The sequence below is a fragment of the Phoca vitulina genome, unplaced genomic scaffold, assembly GCF_004348235.1.
Source record: "Phoca vitulina isolate PV1807 unplaced genomic scaffold, GSC_HSeal_1.0 scaffold1, whole genome shotgun sequence".
Lineage (NCBI taxonomy): Eukaryota > Metazoa > Chordata > Mammalia > Carnivora > Phocidae > Phoca > Phoca vitulina.
In genome coordinates, this window is record NW_022589704.1 from 18,575,031 (window position 1) to 18,597,093 (window position 22,063).

Below are 22,063 nucleotides of genomic sequence, written 5' to 3' on the forward strand. Positions count from 1 at the left end.
GACACGCCCGTGCTGAGTGCTGTGGCCGCATCTCACGGGGGGGGGGGGGGGGGGGGGGGGGGGGGCGGGGGGGGGGGAGCTAGGAGGGCTTCCTGGAGGCGAGGATGCTACAGGTAGGGCAAGGAGGGCTTTGTGTGGCAGGGCAGGAAAGGAAGGGATCCAGGCTGAGGACACAGTAAATGCAAAAGCGTGGGGGCTCGAGTGAGCCTGGGGGCTCGGAGGAACTTCCAGGCCCGCGTCAGGAAGCTCTGAGGGCTTGGCCAACCTGAGGCAGAGAGGCAGGCAGGCGTCAAATGTCACAGGGCCTTGTATGCCACACATTTGGACTTGAACCTGAGGGCTTGGGGAGGGCCTGGAGGGTTTGAAGTCGGGGAAGCTCATGACTAGATTGTTTCAGAAAGCTCGCCCGGCTGCAGTGTGGAGGACGGATCAGAGAAGGCAGCTGCGGAAGCGGGGAGTCCATTTAGGGGGGAGAGAAGACGGTGGCCTGGACTGGAGAGATAGCCAGGGGGTCAGAAAGAAGGTGACAGGCTGTAGATGTTTAGGAGTAGAATGGCCAGGACTTGAGGCCAGTTTGGGTGAGTAGTGAGGTTGAGAAAAGGGTTCAAGTCAACTTCAGGTGTTGAAGCATGAGATCCAGCTCCCCCGGGGTCCAGAGCCCTTGACCGTGGCTCTTCTCCAGCCTTTAGTGCCTGCACCTGTGGGGGAGAAATCCAGGGCTTTCCCATATAGATATCCTCCCTCCTCATTGCCCAAGGCCGGTCTAACTGGGTTCGAGTGACCCTCGGGGCTCCTGTTCTCTCTGCCTACCCGCCCCCCCCCCCCCCCCCCGCCATCGGGAGTGCATGGGGAGGAGACGCAGAGTGGCCCCGCACAGCCCAGTCCAGGCAAATTGCAACACTTGTGCCTGAGTCCACAAGTCCTTGGGGAGGACTGGACATAGGGAGACCCGGAGTGTTGGGGTACAGGAGACAAAGTGGGGAATCTGGCTGGGAGGCCTATGGAGCGGCCTGGACCGACTGCCCTCAACACAGGGGCCACTGCACCCCAGCTCTCCTACTTGTCTGTGCAGAGGTGTCCCCTCAGGTACCCACCCCCAAGCTGTCCTTGGAGCCTCCTCTCTCTGGTTTGGAAAGACCCAGTGACCCTGGGGATGGCTCTTCCGAAGCTGCGTGGGATGCACTCACCTGAAGATGCTGCCTTGGCGATGGTTTCTGACAGTCTGCAGTGCTGTGCTGGGAAAGGCTGAGCTGAATGCATCGATCCTTTAGACAACCAGGCCTGCTGCTGGCACGGGCAGCCCTAGTGTGGGAGCTGGAAATAGGAGCCCCTCCATTAAAAATTTTAGCAAATCCCTCCCTCCCCACCCTGCAAAGAGACCCAGCTAGAAAAGACAATTCTTCTGGCCTGGTGCCAGCAAACCTGTTTAGGAGAGAGCCCAGCGCAGGGGGCACACTGGGGTACCAGCAGACCTGGATTTCAGCCCCGGCTTGCCTGCCCAGCCCAGAGCCCGTATGTAATGTACAACTTGTACAACCTTGACTCTGGCCCTGATGGCCAGCAGAGGCCTCTCTGCTAGGCTCAGCAGATTCCCCACCTGTGATTCAAGTTTGGAGAGAAGTTCCCCCACAGTGTTACACAGGAGGAAGCGCAGAGCGATTAGACAGGGGCGGGGACAGGATGAGCTCAATGAACCCAGTGCCCGGGGGCACTTCCTGGAAGTGGTTTTGGGCTGCCACCTTTTAGGTTGAGTGCCTGGGGCAAGGGTAGGCGGATGCATTATTGGGAACAGATGCGGGGAGAGGGGCAGGGCACGCTCAGGAACTGGGAACTGGTGTGGCTGGGGCTAAAGGGGCCAGGAGGGGAAATGGGAGCTGGGCTGGGGGTGGGGGGACACTGCGCCCCATGGAAGGGGTGGGAGCTGCGGGCCTGGTGGGAAGGGCTGGAGCAGGAAATGCCCCAAAGAAGTCGGATGTTGGGCCTTGGGGGAGGGCACAGACCCTGCTCCCCACACAGAAGGGTGCCCCCAGCACAGAGAAACCTCTCTGGTAGGGGTTGGCAGCAATGGCTCCCCCACCCCATGCCCTCTGCCCCCTGGGTGGAATGTGCCTGATGGGGCTCGGCCCCATGTCCCACACCCCAGCCTTGTTCTCAAAGCCTCTTTGTTCCATGGGGCTGAGTTGTGGCCAGCCCGGATCTGATAAGGCCGGTGGGGCAGATAGTGGCCCGCCCTGTGCGCTGCACCGCCCCAAGCCACACCCCGGCCACCTCGCACGCACATGGCATGGGGCCCCAGCAGGGCATAGATGCAGGGGGCTTCCTGGCCAGGTTAGGGTCGGGAAGCCTCAACTTGTGGGCTGGCCCTCCCTGCAGTCCATTTAAGACCCCCTCTCATCCGCATGGGGGAATTGGGTTAAGAGAATTATCCCCATTTCAGAAATCAAGTCTCCAAGAGGGAAAATGACTTGCCCCCAGTTATTTCTTTCATAATCAGGAGCATCAGCTGTGCTAAGTCTGCTATTCACTTGTCTTTTAAAATCCTAACAGCCTATGAAGTGACATTGTTCTTAATTCCTACTTTGCAGAGAAGAAACTGAGGCCAGACAAGTGAAGCTACCTGTCCAAGGTCACACAGTAGCAGAGTCCAGACCAGAACCCAGGTGCCCTACAGCAGCAAACTGAAGGAGGTGGGAACTGATGAGTCACCATCCCAGAGGAATGGGAGGAAGGCATTTTGGCTTCAACCTAAAAGATCTGATGGGGCCGGGGGTGGCTAAGAACCCATCAGGGAGGGTGGTCCTGGAGGACTAATGTTCTAGAAGCTGTGAGAGGATCCCATGCTGGTGGGAGTGGCAATGGTTAAAATATGTCCACAAATCATTTGACACTCCTCTCCCCTTGGAAAAGACCATATAGCTTCTGCCTGGTTCTACCCTGAGATTGCCGAGCTAGAGAAGCTACGGATAGGTGTTCCTGTCCATAGGCTAGCGGAGCTCCCAGACCACAGCCAGCGTCAACTGTCAGCCATGTGAGAGCACCATCTTGGAAGCTGCAGCCCAATGGAACCTTCAGAGGGCAGCCCTGGCCAACATCTAAATGTAACTACATGAGAGACTCTAAGAATTGCCTGGCCAAGCCCTTCTTGAATTCTTGACCCACAAAATCATAAGCAAAATAAAATGTGTGTTTGGAACTTTGAAGTTTTGGAGCGGCTTCTTATACAGCAATAGTAACCAGAACAAAGGGCAAAGAGGGGATGGGGACGGATGAAGGCATCTTCTAAGGCCTTTCATGCTTTTACACAAAAGCTTCTAAAAATGGAGTCATAGGTCGCCTGGGTGGCTCAGTTGGTTAAATGTCCTACTCTTGGTTTTGGCTCAGGTCATGATCTCATGGGTCCTGAGATCAAGACTTGTGTTGGGCTCTGGGCTCAGCATGGAGTCTGCTTGAGATTCTCTCTCTCCCTTTGCCCTTCCCCCCACTCACACACACTCTCTCTCTATCTCTCTCTAAAATAAATACATAAATCTTTTTTTAAAATGGAGTCACTAGTGGGCTGGAGGAGGTGTGATGCCTCTTAATCTTTTTTTTTAAGTTTTTATTTATTTAAGTAATCTCTACACCCGACATGGGGCTTGAACTCACAACCCTGAGATCAAGAGTTGCATGTTCTTCCAACTAAGCCAGCCAGGTGCTCCACCTCTTAATCTTCTAAAGCAGCAGCATGGGAGGACACACTGATTTGGAATAAACTAGAGGCAGATAGAGATGAAAACAAAGGGGAGGATTGGATAGGCAGATCTCTCCACACTCAATTGATTAGAAGTATGTTATGTATCCATTTTAGGGGCAGGATCTCTGATGATAGCAAACTCTTGGAGGAGTGAAGAGCCTTCTGGGAAGAGGGAAGCTCATGGATCTGGGCTAGTGGGTAGTAAGGAGTCATCCATGGCCAAATGAAAAGAATGCTGTTAGAGACTTTTAAAAACCCCAAATGTTAGATGTTGAAAAAAGTGCTCAAGGGTTGAGGTCAGACCTGAGAGATAGGCCGGACGTTTCTGTGAACAGTTGCTGGCCACGTTTTCTCAGAGTGCCCCTGTACACAGAAACTTGCAGGCTCAACAAGAAGGTTCCTGAAAATGGACTAGAAGCACCCTGTTGTCCTTATAAACTCCAGGTGTGTTTGCCTTTGGCTTTTGCACATGCCTCCAAATGCCCGACTTAAGAAGACTCAGGGGAAGGTGACCAGGCAGATACTAGGGAATGGGTGTGTCTCAGGGGAGTGGTTGGGAGTGTAGGGGTAGAAAGGTTACTTCGAGGACATATTTCTTGGTTTTGGAACTCTTTTTTTTTTTTTTTTTTTGGTGCAAAATAGTGGTTTTCTTAAAGCATGGGGACAGGACCCCTGGGCAGAAAGAGATGCTGCACCAGGGTTGTGAGGGGTGAACTAATTATATACTATGGGGCTGGGGGAGCTCTTAATCCTAGAGAAGCAAAAGATGGACATGATCAAAATCTAATAAAGAGGGAAAAGTAGCAAGTTGGCAGTGGACAATCCTGACACTACTTTTGCCAAGTAACCAAAGTTAACATCACCATTAATGCATACTAACATCATGTGCCCTCTGATATGATGCACTGAGAAGGGCATATCACCTCTGTAACATGCTTCCCAATAATACATACCTTACTCTAATCACACGAAACAAACCCAAGATTGAGGAACATTCTACAAAATAATTGACAATACTTTCTAAGAGAGTCATGATCATAAAAGACAAGGAAAGATTCAGGAAATGCCCCAGGTAAGGTTCTGAATTGGATACTGAAATAGGAAAAGGATGTTAGTGGACAAGCTTATGAAATCTAAATAAATTCTCTACTTTCATTAATAGTGTGTGTTGTACCATGGTTAATTTTCTTAGTTTTGATAAGTGTTCTATAGTCATGTGAGATGCTAACCTAAGGGGAGGCTGCGTGAAGGGTTTATGAGAACTCTCTGTACTATTTTTGTGATGCTTCCATACATCTAAAACTAACTCAGGGCGCCTGGGTGGCTCAGTCGGTTAAGCGGCTGCCTTCAGCTCAGGTCATGATCCCAGGGTCCTGGGATCGAGCCCCATGTCGGGCTCCCTGCTCAGGGAGATCCTGCTTCTCCCTCTCCCTCTCCCTCTCCCTCTGCCTGCAGCTCTTCCTACTTGTGCTCTCTATGTGTCTCTCTGTTAAATAAATAAATAAAATCTTTAAAAAAATTAAAAATAAAATAAAATAAAAAATAAAACTAACTCAAAGTTTTCAAGTCTAATAAAGTCAGAACCTCATGGACCAGTCAAGGGTGGGCTCCCTTACCATCCTTGAAGTCCAAGCCAACTTTCGCACCCAAAGGAGGGCAACTGCACTGAGCTGGCGGTCATGTAATGATACTTTTACTTGAGAGAGAGCCCTGGTCAGAAATGGATTGGAAAAGGGTTTGAGGAATTAAATAGGATAGAAAGTCACAGAATAATGATGTTCTTCCTTTATTTAGAACATATAATAAGGCAGGCATGGTGCTAAGTTCTTTAAATCTTTTATCACACTTAAAGCTCACAACCTTTGAGGTAGGTGTTAGTTTTCCCTGTTTACAGATGAACAGACTGGGTCTTATAGAAGCAAAAGAACAAGATCATAGAATTGAGAGTTTTTTGGTGGGGTTGGGATTCAAATCCAAACTTTTTTACTCCAGAGCTGTTCTTAATCACTCCACTGTACTATCCTTTCAAGGATGACCCTCATTCAGTTCATACCTCAGGGGTTCCACACTGGGGTGGGTCAGAGTTGTAGGGACAGAAGGCAAGGGGGGAAGGGAATGGCCTGGGATGGGCTGGTCAGCGAGAGCTGTCCATGGTGCTGGCCAGAGAGGCATGTAGCTGGAGAGAGGAGGAGATGGTCTAGGGGAAGACAGCTGGGAAAGCTAACACGGAGAAGGAGCACTGCTCAGAATAGAAAGGAAGAGCAGTTAGACGTGGTGGCTGATTCTTCACCAATGAGGAGGAATTCAAGGGGGAGACATTTCAAGTTTTGGCTAGAAATAAGTAACTGTGTATACAGCAGCTGGTGAGGTAGGATTTTTCCTCAGGTCTCACTTGCAACTAATACTATCCACTATAGCTCTACTGGTTGTTAAAATCTGGAAATACTTTGGTACCAGTTGGGAAATAGTCACTGGCTGAGTCCTCCTCTGCTGTGGCTGCTCTCCCTGTCCCCTTACCATTACTCCCAGCTCTCCCCATGACCCAACAACAAAAGGGTTAAAGCCTGGCATAATGTGAGCAACCAGGACCCTGCTCTGGCTCTAAGGCCAGCTGGTATCCATTCCCATAGCTTGGCATGCATACTTTACCAATTGTTAAGAATTTTGAATACTATCCTTGTTTGCCCCCATTTTACAGATGAGAAAAGTCAGCCTCTGGAATGTTTAATAATTTGCCTGAAATCACCCAGCTCTCAGATGGTAGAACCTGAACTTGAACTCAAGTCTCCTGGGATTAAGCCTCATGTCATTTTCCCTCCATCCACCTAATGTTGGCTTGCATGAGTATCTACCCTTTTGTGGGGACAATGAATGGAGGGATCAAATTATCTAGGGAGTATAGGTTGGCACAAAAGTGTAGGAAACCCTATGTGGGGAGGGGGCCTCCTAGGCAGCATGGAACTCTTTCATTTGAATTATCTTGTGATATGACAGTTTCCCTCCAGCCTCTGCCAGTTTTGTGCCTTGGCAGCCTTTTCAGGCTGGAGGCTCCATCAACCTCTTGACACATGCTCCCCACCCCCAGCAGCTTCAGAGGACCATGGCACTCTAATGCAGAGTGCTCCATGCCTGCTCTTAGATCCAGCCCCCAAATCACCCAGTGGCCCTCTTAGCTGCAGCTTTCTCTCACTCTTCACCCTTCAGGTTGGGCTCTTACTAATTTCAGAGGTCAGAAATTTCTGTGGGAGGACTCACCTCCTCATCTCCCTCCCCTAAGTTAAGTACATCTTGGATGCAGACCTGATTTCAGAACCAACACTGGAAATGGAGTCAGAGTTGCAGGGAAGGAAGATGGGAGGGGACTTTGCAGGTTCTGGAGTTGGGTTGACTTGCCAACTGGACAGAAAATCACTCTGGTACCTCCTTTTGTCTTTCTCCATCCCAGAGCACCAAGGCAGGCTCCTTCTTGTAGAAACAAAAGAGGGGGATGTGGAGAGAAGAAAAACTTCCTGCCTCTCTAGTGTGGAGCAGAGAGGCTAGGAGGTGGTAGGAAGGGAGGGTGCACAGAAAACCGAGTGGCTTAATTATAGGGACCTCCCATTTGGTGAATGACCATCTTCTGTGCATGCACATGCGTCTAACTTTATTGTCTATCATGCCTAAAATACTTTTCACATGCCTGATCACTTTGTCGCTACACCAGCCTTTTTTAAAGATTTTTTTAAAAGATTTTATTTATTTATTTGTCAGAGAGAGAGAGCGTGCACAAGCAGGGAGAGTGGCAGGCAGAGGGAGAAGCAGGCTCCCCGCTGATCAAGGACACTCATGCGGGACTTGATCCCAGGACCCTGGGATCATGACCTGAGCCGAAGGCAGATGCTTAACTGACTGAGCCCCCCAGGCGTCCCATTTTTTTTTTTAAGATTTTATTTATTTATTTGAGAGAGAGAGCATGAGCAGGAGGAGGGGGAAAAGCAGAGGGAGAGGGAGAAGCAGACTCCATGCTGAGCAGGGAGACCAACCTGGGACTCCATCCCAGGACCCTAAGACCATGACCTGAGCCAAAGGCAGACGCTTAATCGACAGAGCCACCCATGTGTCCTGCTACACGAGTCTTTTGATAATTATCCCCAGATAACAGTTGAGGAAACTGAGACTCAGAGAGGTCATGTGACTTGTTCAAGGTCACACAGTCAATAAGTGACAGTCAAGATTAATCTCAGGTCTGATTTCCCAGCCCAGAATCTCCTCTATTCTATTTGGTGGGGGAAGAGAGGGAGAACTTAGAAAAGATATTTTTGAGTGTGCTGAAGCCAAAATTACTGAGTGTGTGCTTTATCTTTATTACCTCCAGCCAAGGTTTCCAGACAAAAGGATTCAAGTCTGCCTACTACCCATCCTCCTTCCTCCTTTTCTCCCACATCCCGGTCCTCATCAATTTCCTGAATCATCACCCACCCTTGTTCACAGCCTTGAACCAAACAGCACCCACCCTGTTGTCTTTCTTGGGTCCATGGAAGATACAGTCACCAGGACCTAGCACCCATTTTTTCCCCATGGGTTCTGGCCTCCTGGAAAGGGGGACTTCCAAAGCAAACTCAGCTTCCTCTCTCCTCTTGAGACTCAACCCTTTGCCACACCCCTTTCCATGTTGTTTGCCTCTTGGAGCAAAGTCCGGCTTGGACCTCTCCCTGGGAGTCCACTATGTCAGTCAAGGTCAGAGCTCTCCAGCAGAATTCTCAGGAGGAAGCCAGAACCCCACTGAAGTGGAGCACACAGGGTGAGGACAATGAATCCACCAAGGTTTGGACACCCCTTCAGTGAAGAGGCACAAGCACACATGGCTCCTAGCATGAGCTTTCCTACCTCCTTGGGGTGTTCTTGCTGGGATTCCTGAGACCACCACCAAGCCCTGTCTGCAGAGTCACTGCTCCTATTTCTTTTCAGCCTAAGAATGGAAAAACAGGCCCCTTTCCCTGTCCTTAAGGTCCAGCTGAGTCAGGTTGACCATTTCAAAAAGAGCTTAGAGGAAAACAAAAAGGAAATCATTATAGAAACTACAAACAGCATAGACATTGTCATGTCCAAAGTGCAGGTTTCAGATTCTGAGAATAACATTAAAACCGGTGAAAAGCTCACTGAGTTCCATGTTCCTTGATTCCAAGAAAATTCCAGACCTAATGGTGCTGGCATAACTTCACGGGCCCCCTGGCCTGCCCTTTCCCTCCAGTTCAGCCAGCCTCTGGCCATGTGATTTCCCAGGCCAACTCAGGCCACTTTGTCATCTTAGTCCATCCATTGTTTACTTTCACAAGTAAATGCCAACTTTCCCAAAATGAGAGTTTATTTTCTGGGTTTACCCCTAGACTCACTAAGGTCTCTCCCTGTAACACCACCCCCCATCACTGTCCTGGGTAGTGAAACATCTTTAATTGCTCAGAATGAACTTTGAGGCTTTCAGCTTCACCCACCTAAGGAGTCTTCACCAAATTAGAGCTGTTACAAAGAAAACCACACACCCAAAATGGTGTCACTTAGACCAAGTTTCAACCTCCCCCAGAAATGTAGTCTTAACGGGTCAGACAGGAATTTTCTGGTCAGCACCAATGAGGTCATCTGTCACAGGTGGTCTCTCCAACCCCCAAAAGAAGATAAGTAATCTGTAATAAGAGCCCCTGCCCTTCCCCATAAGGGAAGGCCATCTTGCCTGAAATAATCCTTCCTTTTCCTTTGCTAATAACATCTTGTCCCACCCTCCTGCCTATAAAAACCTTCCATTTTGCATAACTCCCTGGAGCTCCCCTCTACTTGGTAGATGGGATGTTGCCCAATTCATAAATCCATTTAAAAAAGCCAATTAGATTAAAGTTTACTCCCTTGAGTTTTTGTTATTTTACAGACCTGTTCCACAAAGCAAATGCGGACAAATCAACAAATGCGCTTCCAAGAATCCACATTAGCATACCAGGGCCTTCTTCATACATTAACCTCCAGATCCCTAGAATAGAGTTAGCTTGGTGCCAGGGAGGAGGTCATGCCGGCACAAAACGGATAGGACACTTTCTCTCCCACCTGCAAGAGGACTCCAGTCGTAAAGCAATATGCAAATGAAAAATAACTACGCGGTGCTTTCAAGTTAACAGTCGCGATCACAGACTGAAGTTCCGGTTGAGATTCTGACCCTACGTCACCATCGCGCGGCCGGAAAGAACTGGAACGGCTCCCACTCCGGTGACGAGCCCATGGAGTAACCGCCTATGAATTTGGTCGTCTGCCAAAATAAGGACTGCGAGGACGTCACGACAACTAGGAGACTATACATTGCATGTTGCGACTGCTAGAAGCTGAGTGGCTACTAGTAGGGAAAATCAGAGAATAAAAAAGGGTAAGCATTAAAATTGGGCGGCGCTTTCGCCTTCCCTGAGCATGACTCTTTCGGGATGCCGTCGTTGTCCTGGGATACCGGGAGACGCCGTGTCCTGAGCGTCCTGTCTCTATGGAGACGACAACATGGCGGCAGAGTGAGTTCTGAGGGTTGGTCCCAGGACCAGGGGAACGGCGCGAGTGGCCACCGAAGGTATCTGTCCCGGGAGACCGCCTCCTTTGGGAAGTTGTGGCCGGGGGTCCCCTCCATGTCCCTTAGAGAGCCCCGTGGGACTGAGACTAGGGTGAGTTCAGCCTGGGGATATCCTAGAGAACGGAGGAACGACCTTAAGTATTTTTATCACTTCATTTTACCAATTTCTTTTCCACTCCACACTACGCGACGACCCGCCACTTTTTTTCCACTGGTCATCTTAGGAATGTTTACGTTGGAAATGAGGCAAATAAAGGAAGCTGATGATATATTTTTTTAAAGTCCTCAAGATTAGAAAATTGGATTTAAAAACAACACCTAGCCTGCCCCGTGTCTTCGCAGTGATTGCAGATGGGTGTCTTTTGGAAGAGTAGCTCAACCGAGTATGGAAATTATGATTGTTAATTACAGTAACATTGGTTCCTCTAGGGCTTTTTCAAATCCCCTATTTCATTCCAACTTCACATCAACTTTGTGGAATAAGATAACCTTCATTTGGTGAGGTGACTGAGGCTCCAGGAGATGGAGAAACTTGCCTATCTCAGTGAACCTGAGCAGATGCAGCTCTCTGGGACCAGCGCTCTCTTCCCTAAGCCCTAAGACCTGATCTGGACCAGATTTCTACCCCACTGTCTCTAATTTCTTCTACCTGTGTTGACTGGAGACTTTTTCAGAGCTCTGGGGTATTGGCTATCTATAGAATCCCCTGATGTCACAGACTTTACTGAGTCAGGCAGGACTTCAAAGCCATCCAATAGCTGAAAAGTAATGGGACTCTCTTCCCTGCCTCCCCAGCTGGCATTTCTTTGATTCCTTCTGAATATCCTCTTTATAGTGGAAGGTAGGGGCCTTGCCTGTCTTGTCCATGGCCTAGCACTGTACATATAACACGTACTCAGGAAATGCTTTGTGAGCAAATGAATAAATGAATGAATGAGTGAGTGAGTGAATCTAAGATATTCTCCAGAGGTTTTGGAGGTGTTGCCAATTAGGAAAAACTGAATCAACAGAATCTTTTGCTTTGGATGGTGGTGGGGAGGGGATGGGAGTGTCTGATGAAATTGTATAAATTTCTAAAGGATAACCATAAAATCATTGACTAAAATGTAATATGTTATAATAAGGAGTTGAAAGCTGAACCCCAAACTTGAAAAGAGGCAATTTTTTTTTTTTAAGTAGGTTCCACGCCCGGGTGGAGTCCAACATGGGGCTTGAACTCACAACCCTGAGATCAAGACCTGAGTTGATATCAACAGTCACTTAACCGACTGAGCCCCCCAGGTGCCCAGAAAAGAGATAGTTTTAGGCCAAATAAAAGACAGCTTACATATCATCATAAATTGTTGTAAAGATTAAAATACATAAGGGGCACCTGGCTGGCTCAGTTGGTGGAACATGTGACTCTTGACCCCAGGTTTGTGAGTTCGAGCCCCACGTTGGATGTAGAGATTACTTAAAAATAAAATCTTAAAAAATAATAAAATAAAATACATGAGAAGGCCTTACAACACTGCTTGGCACATAAGTTCTCAGTAAATGTCAGTAAAAGTTGTTACTATTTTTGCGATTATTATTCAAAGAGGTGGGGAAGGACACTGAGTAGTCTGAAAAATATACATATGTTCAAAAAGGTGTTAAATTGACGCTGTCCGATATGGTAGCCACACCTGGGTGTGTGTGTGCTGAAGGAAGTCTCCTAAAGGAAGAGGGGATTTGGAGTTTAGGCCCCGCGTGTGTTCCCTAGAGCAGGACCAAACACCCTTTTGAGTATTTGGTGAAAGCTGTGGACACTTTCCCTGGAAAAAAAGCACTTCGCCATATATATATGACATTTTGCATATGGTTTGCATATAACCCTTGCATATATTTGCATATAATTTCCAGCTACAGTCTCTCCATGGATCCCTCTGCTCTAGAAGTTGACTCGCTTATCTTTGGATTGAGTGATTATTTCAGTGAATGCTTACTTTAAACCTGGACTGCAGGTCGCATACCCATAGAGGAAACCCGAAAGACCAAGAACCATCCAGTCTCACTTACCTCTTCGTTGCCCCTTCTCCTCCTTCTCACAGGAGGCAAGACATGCTCCGAAGAAACAAGTAGAGAGCAAAAGCCAGATAAAAGTAATATGTGTGCTTCAGTGACAGTCACTGGGGGCTTCCTGAGAAATGCCAAGGGTGGCCATGGCAGGCAGGGCTGGGTGGGCCTCATCCCTGAGTCCCTCTCCTGAATGATGAGTTTCTAGGCTCCTGGGCAAAGCGCTGGATCTTGTATCCCGGCTCTTTGCTCATGGTGCCACCTCGTACCTCCATGCCACAGCTGGTAATTGGGCCCCCCTGTGATAACAACGGCCACGGCCAGTCTACGCCACGAGCCTCTCTCTTTGATGTCCCTCCTGTGTCCCCTCCGGTCTCTTCCTAGCTCCACATTGGCAGGAACTCCTGGCTCAGCCAGAGTGCTCCCCTTGGACTTGTGTTGCAGGTGGCTGATGCTCATCCAGGCAGCCTCAAGCCCCCTGATGAAGATGAGGGACAGCGGGGACTGCACCATGAACTCCGGCTCCTGCCTGAGCACCAGCACAGTGGCTGTCCCCACTGTCACTGGCAGCAGTGTGGTGCTGAGTGCCTGCAGCAGCAATACCAGTGCCCGCGTAAGCACGTGTCCGGGGGGGTGGGGCGGAGCGCTGCAGGGCCGGGGGGGGGGGGCTTAGGAATCTGGAAGGACCTGACTCCCCCTGTCCAGACCCCAACCCTAGACCCTGCATACACTGAGCACCAAGCCACCTGGAGTGGTGCAGCGGCAAGAGTGGCTGTGGGGGATGGGGGTGCATGTGAAGAACTCTGGGGAGGTGCCAGTCAGAGCTGAGAGAGTAGTCAAGGGTTCTCTCTTGCCTCAGAAAGTTCTTCTGGGCTTCACCCCTTGTGTTTGACCAAGATGTGGATGTTGCTGACTTTTTGTAGCTCTTGGCTGACATCACAGGGGCGGGGGGGGGGGGCTTGTCAAGGAGTGTGACTGTGGGGTAGGACTGTGTGGGGTGCAATGTGTGTCTGTGTTGTGTGTGCATTCTTGTGTCTTCTGAGGACCGGGGGTCACCTCACCCCTCCATCTGTGCCATTCCAGGCCTGTTTACCCCATGTTCCCTCATGGCCCTTCCCCACTCTGTGCTGAGCTGGGAGGAGATTGGAAGCGGGGAGGAAGGGAGGAGCCAGGGCATTTCTCTCCCCCACCCCCACTTTCGTGACAGTATTCCCATCAGCAGCTGCATCTCCCCGTGACTCCAGTCCCTACCAGACAGGCCTCGGGGCTGTGAGAACCCCAGGACCTCCCCTAACCTAGTGCGGTAGCAGCTTTTTGATGTTGCTAGCTTCTGGGTCACTTCACTGTGCCCTGGTTGTGCATTAAATTCCTTGTTTTGAACACCCACGGTGGTTCTGTTTTCCTGATTGGACCCTGACTGATGTCCCAACTGATATTTACCATAAGTTACCCTGGCTCACCCATGTCACCTTTCCTCCATGGGTCAACCAGGAAAGAAAAATACTATATTGGCCACCTGACACTCTCTGTAAATATTTAAGCTGAGAGTGTAAGCTCCAAGACAGAAGAGATGCGTCTGTCTTGTTCCCTATTGTAGTCCTGGCGCCTAGCACAATGTCTGGCGTGTGATAGGTAGTCAACAAATATTTGCCCAGTGGATGAATATATCTTTATGTTAAGTAACAATATAGAAGCAATACTTGGCCAGAGATAAAATAACATGGCAGTGAGGGGAATGTTCATTGCAATGACTGTGGTAGGAAGAGGTACCTTGTTCATCTTCCCTTCACCTTGGCTTTGCCCCCTCCGTCCCCCTCCCTCCTCAGGTAGATGGGACTAGGGATCAGCTCGGGAAGGATTTTCCGTTATAGATGGGAAGCTTTGGCACACTGCGCCTCTACATCGCCAGGAACAGTGCTTGGAGTGGCCCCCACATCACGGTGGGGGGTGGGGATTTCTTGAAGGCAAATTGACTCCTTCCCCTGCTCCACCAGCCAGTTGAAGGACGGGAGAGGGAATGGTAGAGTATTCCTGTGGTCTCAAAAAGTACGTGGGATAGACCACTCCAGCTAGGAGAGGTTTCTGCAGCAAAAGGGTAGGATGGGAAGGAAGGAAAGGAGAAGGCAGCCCCCAAGGGGACTGGTACCTTTGGGTGCACTGAGGAACAGAACTGACCAGCTAAGACTGCTCAGTGCCCAATGGAGTGGTCCAGGGAAGGCTGCAGGGGAAGGGTCATGAAGAATCTCGTTGGAAAACCATTGCAGTGGCCTCGGAAATGGTAATATCTGACTGCCCCTCATCTTCTCTCTCCAGACCATCCCCCAGGGGCCAAGGGTTGGGTCAATTCCTTGCTTTCGGGAGATGGGAGCTTTTTGCCTGTTCTCTGGGTATTTGAATCTTACCCCTCTAATGCATCCTTTCTTCTCCCCCTTTTCCCTGCCAACTGGACAGCCTGCCAGCTTGGTGGACACTCGCATGTGCTTCTCAAAGAAGCAAGACAAAGTGAAGAAGAGGGTCATCTGGGGCATTGAGGTGGCTGAGGTGCTGCAATGGCAAGGCTGGACACTCGGGAAAGAGATCACCAAGAGCCTGGCTCTGAAAAATCTGTCCTTGAAAACCCAGAAGATGACGTACAGGTACCAGTATCAGGGATCAGAGACCCAGCCCCTGAGCCCTCAAGCCCCCCAAACAGTCACTCTTTAGAAAACAAACTTTAAAATTATCATATAAAATTAGGGGCACCTGGGTCGCTCAGTCAGTTAAGTGTCGACTCTTGGTTTTGGCTCAGGTCATGATCTCAGGGTTGTGAGATCAGTTTTGCATCCGGCTCCTCGCTCAGCGGGGAGTCTGCTTGAGATTCTCTCTCTCCCTCTCCTTCTGGCCCTCCCCACCACTCTCTCTCTAAAATAAATACATCTTTTAAAAAAATAAAGTTATTGTATAAAATTAGAAGATTATATAAAACATGCACAGTTTGAATGATTATTGGAAGTGGAGCCCATGTGACCAGATTACGAATGGAATAGTAAGTGTCTGAAGCTCACCTTCTCCCATGGTGTTCACTCCCCTGTTGAAACATCTTCTCTACCATAAAAGTAACCACTCTCCTGACTTAATGATAATGATTTCCTTGCTTTTCTCAATTGAATGGATTTGTCACCTATGTTTGCATCCCTAAATGATATAGTTTAATTTTACTCTCTTACAAACTTGACATAAGTGGAATAGTATAATATATTTTTGTAACTCCTTGGCTTTTGTTAAGTTACGTTTGGAAGACTCATCTGCATGCAACAATAGTTAATTCTTTGTCATCACGGTATAATATTCCAACAGATGCTTATATTGTAATATATTCATCCATTCTTCTGTTGCGGGATGTTTTGGTTGTTTCTGGTTTGGAACTGTGATCAACATTCATGTATAGATCTTCACTTATGGAGTTTTTCCTAGGGTAGATACATAGGAGGAGAATTGCTGTGACCTAGGGCGTGTCCATGTTTGCTTTTTATAGATAAAGCCAAACTGTTCTCTAAAGTACTCATTTATATTTCTATTCCCACCAGCCATGCATGAATTCCCGCACCTCTGCATTTTTACCAACCATTGTTATTGTCAGAATTTAAAATTTTTCCAACAATGGTAATTTTTTGTGGCTCTAATTTGCATTTCCCAGCTTACTGATACAGCTGAGTGTCTTTCATGTGCTATTGACCATTTCATCTGTGGAATTCCTGTTCAAGTCTGTACTCATTTTTCTATTGGATTGTCTTTTTTTTTTTTAAGTGAACTCCACCCCCATGCAGGGCTCGAACTCACAACCCCCAAGATCAAGAGTCCCAATGCCAGGCGCCCCTGTCTCTAATAGAAGTTCTTAGGGCTACTAATCCTTTGTCAGTTATGTTTTGTAAATATCTTCTCCCACCTGTGACTTGTCTTTTCCTCTCTTTACCATGTCTTTTGAAGAATTGAAGTTCTTCATTTCAGAGGAATCAAATGTATCAATCTTTTTATGTTATGGTTGGTGCTGTTTTGTATCTTGCTTAAGAAGTCCTTCTCTCCCCCTACCTAGGTCATGAAGACAGTCTCCTATAGTATCTTCTAAAGACGATAGTTTTGCTTTTCATGTTTGTCTTTTATCTATGCAGAATTGATTTTTGTGAATGGTTTTATTTTATTTGTGTGTGTGTGTATGTGAATGGTTTCAAGTAGGGATCCGATAATTCTTTTCCTCAAACAAATGTCCAAATGTCCCCAAGCCATTTGTTGAAAAGTTCATACTTTCCCTGATGATCTCCTCTACCACTGATGTTTATCCTTGTTTCGTTTGTGATCTCAATGTGAAAAATTCCAGTGTATCACCATTGGTTTAGATGTTTCCTGTGGCCTTTTCTTTTGGCTTGGGTTTTTAAAGATTTTACCAGGTTAAGGACATTCCCTTCTATTCCTCGTTTGTTAAGAGTTTTTCTCACAAAAAAAAAAAAAAAAAAAAAAGAGTTTTTCTCACAAACATGTTGAAGGTTATCTAATATTTTTCTTCATTGAGATGATCATTTGATTTTTTTTTTTCCTGTCTTAATTTGTTAACCTGGTGGAGGACATTGATTTCCTCTGTTGAACCAACCATGTATTTCCTGGAGTAAGCTCAACTTCGTCATAATTCACTAGTCTTTCTATACATTGCTAAATTCTCTGGGCTCTCTCATTTTGTTTATGAGAGAGATAGGCCTGTAATTTTCCATTCCTCTCCTACCTCTGTCAGATTTTGGTAACAACATTATGATGGATCCATAGAATACTTTGGGGAGTGTTTCCTCATTTTATATTACTGGGAAGGTAAGGCTGAGGTTATTTTTTATCACATGTTTGGTAGGACTTGCTGTGAAGCCATCCAGCCTAGTGTTTTCTCTGTGGGAAGATTTTTGACTACTTATTCAATGGCTTTGATGATATTAGGTGAGGTGGTCATAAAATGTATTATCTATTTCTTTTTTTAAAAGGTTTTTTATTCACTTGAGAGAGAGAGGCGGGGGCAAGAGGGGGAGCACAAGCAGGGGGGAAGGGCAGAGGGAGATAGAAAGTGAGAAGCAGACTCCCCGCTGAGCAGGGAGCCTGATGTGGGGCTCGATCCCAGGATTCTGGGATCGTGACCTGAGCCAAAGGCAGACGTTTAACCCACTGAGCCACCCAAGCACCCTTGTATTATCTAATTTTTTAGTCCACTTTGGTAAGTTATACTTTCCTAGAAATGGGTTTATGTCACCTAAACTTTAACATTTATTGGTATAGAGTTATTGGCAGTATCGTCTTCCTGTGACTATTTTTGAAGTCTGCACTGTCTATGGTTTTGACCCGTGCTGAAGCTCTACAGCCCTGCCTATGGCTCTGCTTGGATCGGCATCCTGGCCCCTCTGTTCTCAGCCTTGGTTCCCCACCCAGCTCAGCGCTCGGGGATTTTTCTTGTTTTCTGAGCCCTGATCCTAAAGTGCTTAAGCCCTGGCTCTCTCCTGCAGGTCCCCCAAGACCAAGTTCTTCTTCACAGTCATCCCCCAGCCCATCTTGCTGAGCCCGGGCATAACCTTCACGCTCCCCATTATCTTCCGGCCTCTGGAGGAGGTAAGGTCTGCCATTTTGAGGGCGCTGGCAGGGAGGGACACAGGCACCGTGACCTTGGAACAGGAAGCAGGGCAGAGCAGCAAGGAGCACCCCCCCTCCCCCACCAGGACACACACATAGCAGAAACTCCAGCTTGGGAAGCCCTGGAGAGGCTCTGACCCTAAACTCATTAAACCGCGTGGGGTTCCCAGTTGGATGTTGGCAGCTAAAATCTGTGCTACTGTGTTGGCCACCAGAAAGCCTTAGATTCCGTAGCCTCTTCCTACTCTCAAAACATTCCCCCAGATACAAAAGAGGCCCCCTGTCTCTGAGACCAAGACAGTGTTAAAGGACACCTCCTCGGACACCACCCTCGGTGACTGTGTCGGAGGCATGGCCAAGAGCTGGGGTGGGATGTGTGGTCCCTGAGTACCATGCAGATACCACCGATCAACGACTGCCTCCGCCCCCGGCCTCCCACCCCCCACATTGCAGAAGGAGTACATGGACCAGCTCTGGTTTGAGAAAGAAGAGGGAATGTTCTGTGTGGACCTGAGGGCCACCCTGCCTTGCCACAGTCTGATCTGCCCACCGTCCCTGCAGTTGCCCATGTGTGCCGTGGGGGACACGGCTGAGGCCTGGTTCTGCCTGGAAAATGTGGGGTGAGGGGAGCAGCTGAGGCTCAGAGGCGGGGAGAGTGAGCTCGGTGAGGAGGGTCCCAGGGTGCTGGTGGGGGAAGGGAGGAGAGGAGGGGCCCAGCATCTCTGCCTTTCTAAAGTAGGGGCAGGGGTCAGAATGAGCCCAGTGGCTCTGATCTGTACCCCTCTCCAGGGACCTGCCCACCTTCTTCACCTGGGAGTTCTCCAGCCCATTCCATGTACTGCCCACCACGGGGCTGCTGGAGCCAGGCCAGGCTTCCTACACCAAGGTGACCTTTCACCCCCTTTTGGCCATCATCTATGAAGTTCAGGCCACATGCTGGTATGGAGAGGGCAGTAAGCAGAAGAGCAGCATCCAGTTGCAGGCTGTGGGTGAGGCCCAACCCCTCACCTGTCCCCAGAGCCCACCTGCTGCCCCTCCTGGGTCTCAAAGCCTCAATGTGCCCCCCTACACCCCCCGCTGGCCTGTCCTCCACAGGACCTCCGCCAGCTTCCCACCCTCCCCTAGCCCTGCAGGCTTTGCCTTTTCTTTGCCTTCCTTGGTGGGGCAGACCAGTGTTTCCCTGGGGATATCTGCCTTCTTTGAGGGACTGTTCCGCTGGGGCCACAGAGGCCCTGGTGGGTTTCTTCCCAAGACTCCCTCATCTCTGCCCCAGCCAAATGCGCCCAGCTGCTGGTGAGCATAAAGCAGAAGCGACCAGAGGACCAGGATGCTGAAGGCATCCAGAAAGTGCTGCACTTCGGCACCGTCGCTGTGGGCTGCACCGCTGAGAGGCAGATCAAGCTCTATAACCCTTCGGCGGTATGTGTCCTATGTGTGTGTCTGGGGGTGCGGGGGGCAGGGCCACAGGACGGGCTGCTCCTAAAACCCATCCCCTTTACAAATGCCCTCTTTCTCTCCATACTTTTGGCCCCGAGCCTCACATAAGCCACGTCTGTTGATAACACGCATGTGTCAGTCAACAGGTGTCTTTTCATCTCAGCTGGGGGCTGGGCTGGAGTATCCCTTGACCATCCCCAGAGCAACTCCAAGAGCAGCCCTAAGGTGGTCCTACCTCCAGGACCACAGCTAGCCTTTCTGGTACCTTTGGGAAAGAAAAGAGTGCCCCCCAGGCAGTCCCAGCACCCGGCACACAGCTTGGCCTCTTCCTTCCTCCTGGCGGAGGTGGCCTCCATGCTCAGCTGACAAGTGGGGCACAGACTGGACTTCAGCCGCCCTCACCCCCTCAGCTGGGCATTTGGGTAAGGACAGCTGCCTCACCCTGTGACCTGACCCTTCCTGCCACCCCCCCCCCCCGCCCCACAGGTGAGCGCCCCCTTCCGGATCGAAGTAGCCTCAGACATGCTGGCCAAAGATCATACCTTCTCGTGCCCCACTACCAGTGGCATTGTGCCTCCAGGAGGGGAGAAGTTAGTGTCCGTGTCTTTTCACCCCGAGACCTTGGACGTCAGAACTATTGACTACTTGTCCATCCTGCCATCTGGCTGTGCCTCCCAAACCCTGCTCAAAGTCGTTGGCTTCTGTAGAGGTACTGGCCACCCTAGGACACCGCACTGCTTCTGGGGCCAGGAGCAGCCCCCATTTAGGACTGGGAAGGGCTCCTTGCCTGCTTGAAGGGCCTGATGCCTCCTTGCCCTTCAGCCTGGGTGTCTGCTGCCCTCTGGTGGGCTCAGTGTGGAATCAGTTTGGGACGCCTGGAGATAATGTTCCTGCCCTCACCCCTGGTGAACTCGGAGGTCAGCTCAGGTTGCTGGGGCTCTGGGTCTTTCCAGCCCAGCCTTCGGTCTCCAGGAAGAGCCACCTCCCATCAGGGGGACTCTTTCTGAGACATCCTCAGGGAGCCTGATAGCCCAGCCCCACCCAGGTGGCGGGGCTGCTCACAGGAGCCCCATCTCCGCCCAGGTCCTGATGTGTCCCTGAAACACCGCTCTGTCAACTTCAGCTGGGTCAACCTTGGGCAGATCTCGGAGCAGCCCCTGTGGATTGAGAACAAGTCGGACTGCACAGCCTACTTCCAGTTTGCCATTGACTGCCAAGAGAGTATCTTCGGCATCAGACCAGCCTTTGGGACCCTGGTGGGCAAGGCCCGCATGACCTTGCACTGTACCTTCCAGCCCACTCACCCCATCATCTACTTTCGGCGAGTGGCCTGTCTCATCCACCACCAGGTGAGCGGTGGGGGAGGAGGCGAGGAGGGGCTCTCCTGGGCCTTGGAGGAGCCGATCTGAGGCCCAGTGATGAAGACAGTGCTTGGTCATCACTCTCCTGTATTCTGGAACCTCCGCCTGGATCATCTCTGCCAGGGCCCCGGCCTGGCTTTTGGAGCCAGAGCCTGGCCAACGGCACAGGAAGGCTCACTCCAAGTCAGGTCAAGGGCTTTTCTGCTGCTGCTGCTGCTGCTGGGCTGGGGAGAGGGGGGACTGGACTCAGAGTAGAGAGCCTTGAAGTGAGGACCCAACTCAGGGCCGTGGGCAAGGTCCTACAAATTGTGCCCTGACCAGTTGGCACCTGGTCACATCCCTTTTCGGCGGAGGCTGAAATCCTGCCTTATACAGACAAATGTCATAGGACCCGCTGTTCCTGGACCTGATTGGGACTTGCCACTCGGACAGCACCAAGCCAGCCATCCTGAGGCCTCAGCACCTCGCTTGGTACCGCACACACCTGGCCCGGGGCCTTACGTTCTACCCTCCTGACATCCTGGGCATCTTGCTGCGGGAGAAGAAGCTGGAGCAAGATGAGAATGGGGCCCTCAGGATTCCCACTGAGGTTTGATGGACTGTTTTGGGCCCCCTATAGACAGGCTCCCTTCCCCAGGTTCATGCCCCCTTCTCTAGAAATTCTTGCCAAGTCGTGTTCCCCCAGAGTCCTGTGGGCAGCATTAGTAGTTGGGGATGAAAGGGGCATTCAAATGAGGGGCAATGGCAGGAGGAATGGCATTTGGCCCCCGCTCACCTGTCTTTCCCCACACAGGACCTGGCGGACGCGTCAGCCCTGAAGTATCCTCTCATTCCCCCCATGACTGAGTACTTCTTCGATGGTACCAGCGACCTAGCCATCTTCCCCCCACCTGTCAGCATAGAGCCCACTGACGTGGATTTTGGTGCCTGCCCTGGGCCCGAGAACCCCAACCCTGTCCCCCTGTGCTTGATGAACCACACCAAGGGCACGATCACGGTGGTCTGGACGCAGAGGTCTGACTGCCCCTTCTGGGTGACCCCAGACACCTGTGACGTGCCTCCACTCAAGTCCATGGCCATGCGCCTGCACTTCCATCCACCTTACCCCAACTGCCTGTACGCCGTGGAGCTCGAGGCCTTCGCTTTTTATAAGGTGCGTGGGGGCAGTAGAGACTGGGGGAGGGCTGCCTCTCTGCCCTGGAGCTTGAATGGCAGGGCGGGGTTGGAGGGAGTGGTGGGGGCTGCTGTGGGATCCATCCTCAATGTGCCAAGCTCTTCCTT

The 22,063-nt window shown here is 50.2% G+C and overlaps 1 protein-coding gene and 1 long non-coding RNA gene across 2 annotated transcripts in view; one reads left to right on the plus strand and one right to left on the minus strand.

Annotated features, from left to right (window-relative positions):
* Positions 1-456: 456 nt before the first annotated feature.
* On the minus strand, positions 457-10,107 carry LOC116630985. Its single transcript, XR_004299061.1, has 3 exons — positions 9,635-10,107; positions 1,188-1,314; positions 457-698 (listed from the first exon to the last, which is right to left on the minus strand). It is a non-coding gene; the product is annotated as an uncharacterized LOC116630985 (long non-coding RNA).
* A 122-nt stretch (positions 10,108-10,229) lies between these two features.
* Positions 10,230-22,063, plus strand: part of CFAP65 (cilia and flagella associated protein 65) — a 33,685-nt gene continuing 21,851 nt past the window's right edge. Inside the window, 13 exon segments of the mRNA XM_032413387.1 lie at positions 10,230-10,254; positions 12,296-12,393; positions 12,395-12,440; positions 12,761-12,960; positions 14,799-14,983; positions 17,861-17,963; positions 18,438-18,604; positions 18,774-18,973; positions 19,258-19,403; positions 19,908-20,130; positions 20,505-20,770; positions 21,171-21,371; positions 21,576-21,935. Of these exon segments, the coding sequence (XP_032269278.1) occupies positions 10,230-10,254; positions 12,296-12,393; positions 12,395-12,440; positions 12,761-12,960; positions 14,799-14,983; positions 17,861-17,963; positions 18,438-18,604; positions 18,774-18,973; positions 19,258-19,403; positions 19,908-20,130; positions 20,505-20,770; positions 21,171-21,371; positions 21,576-21,935 (2,220 nt within the window).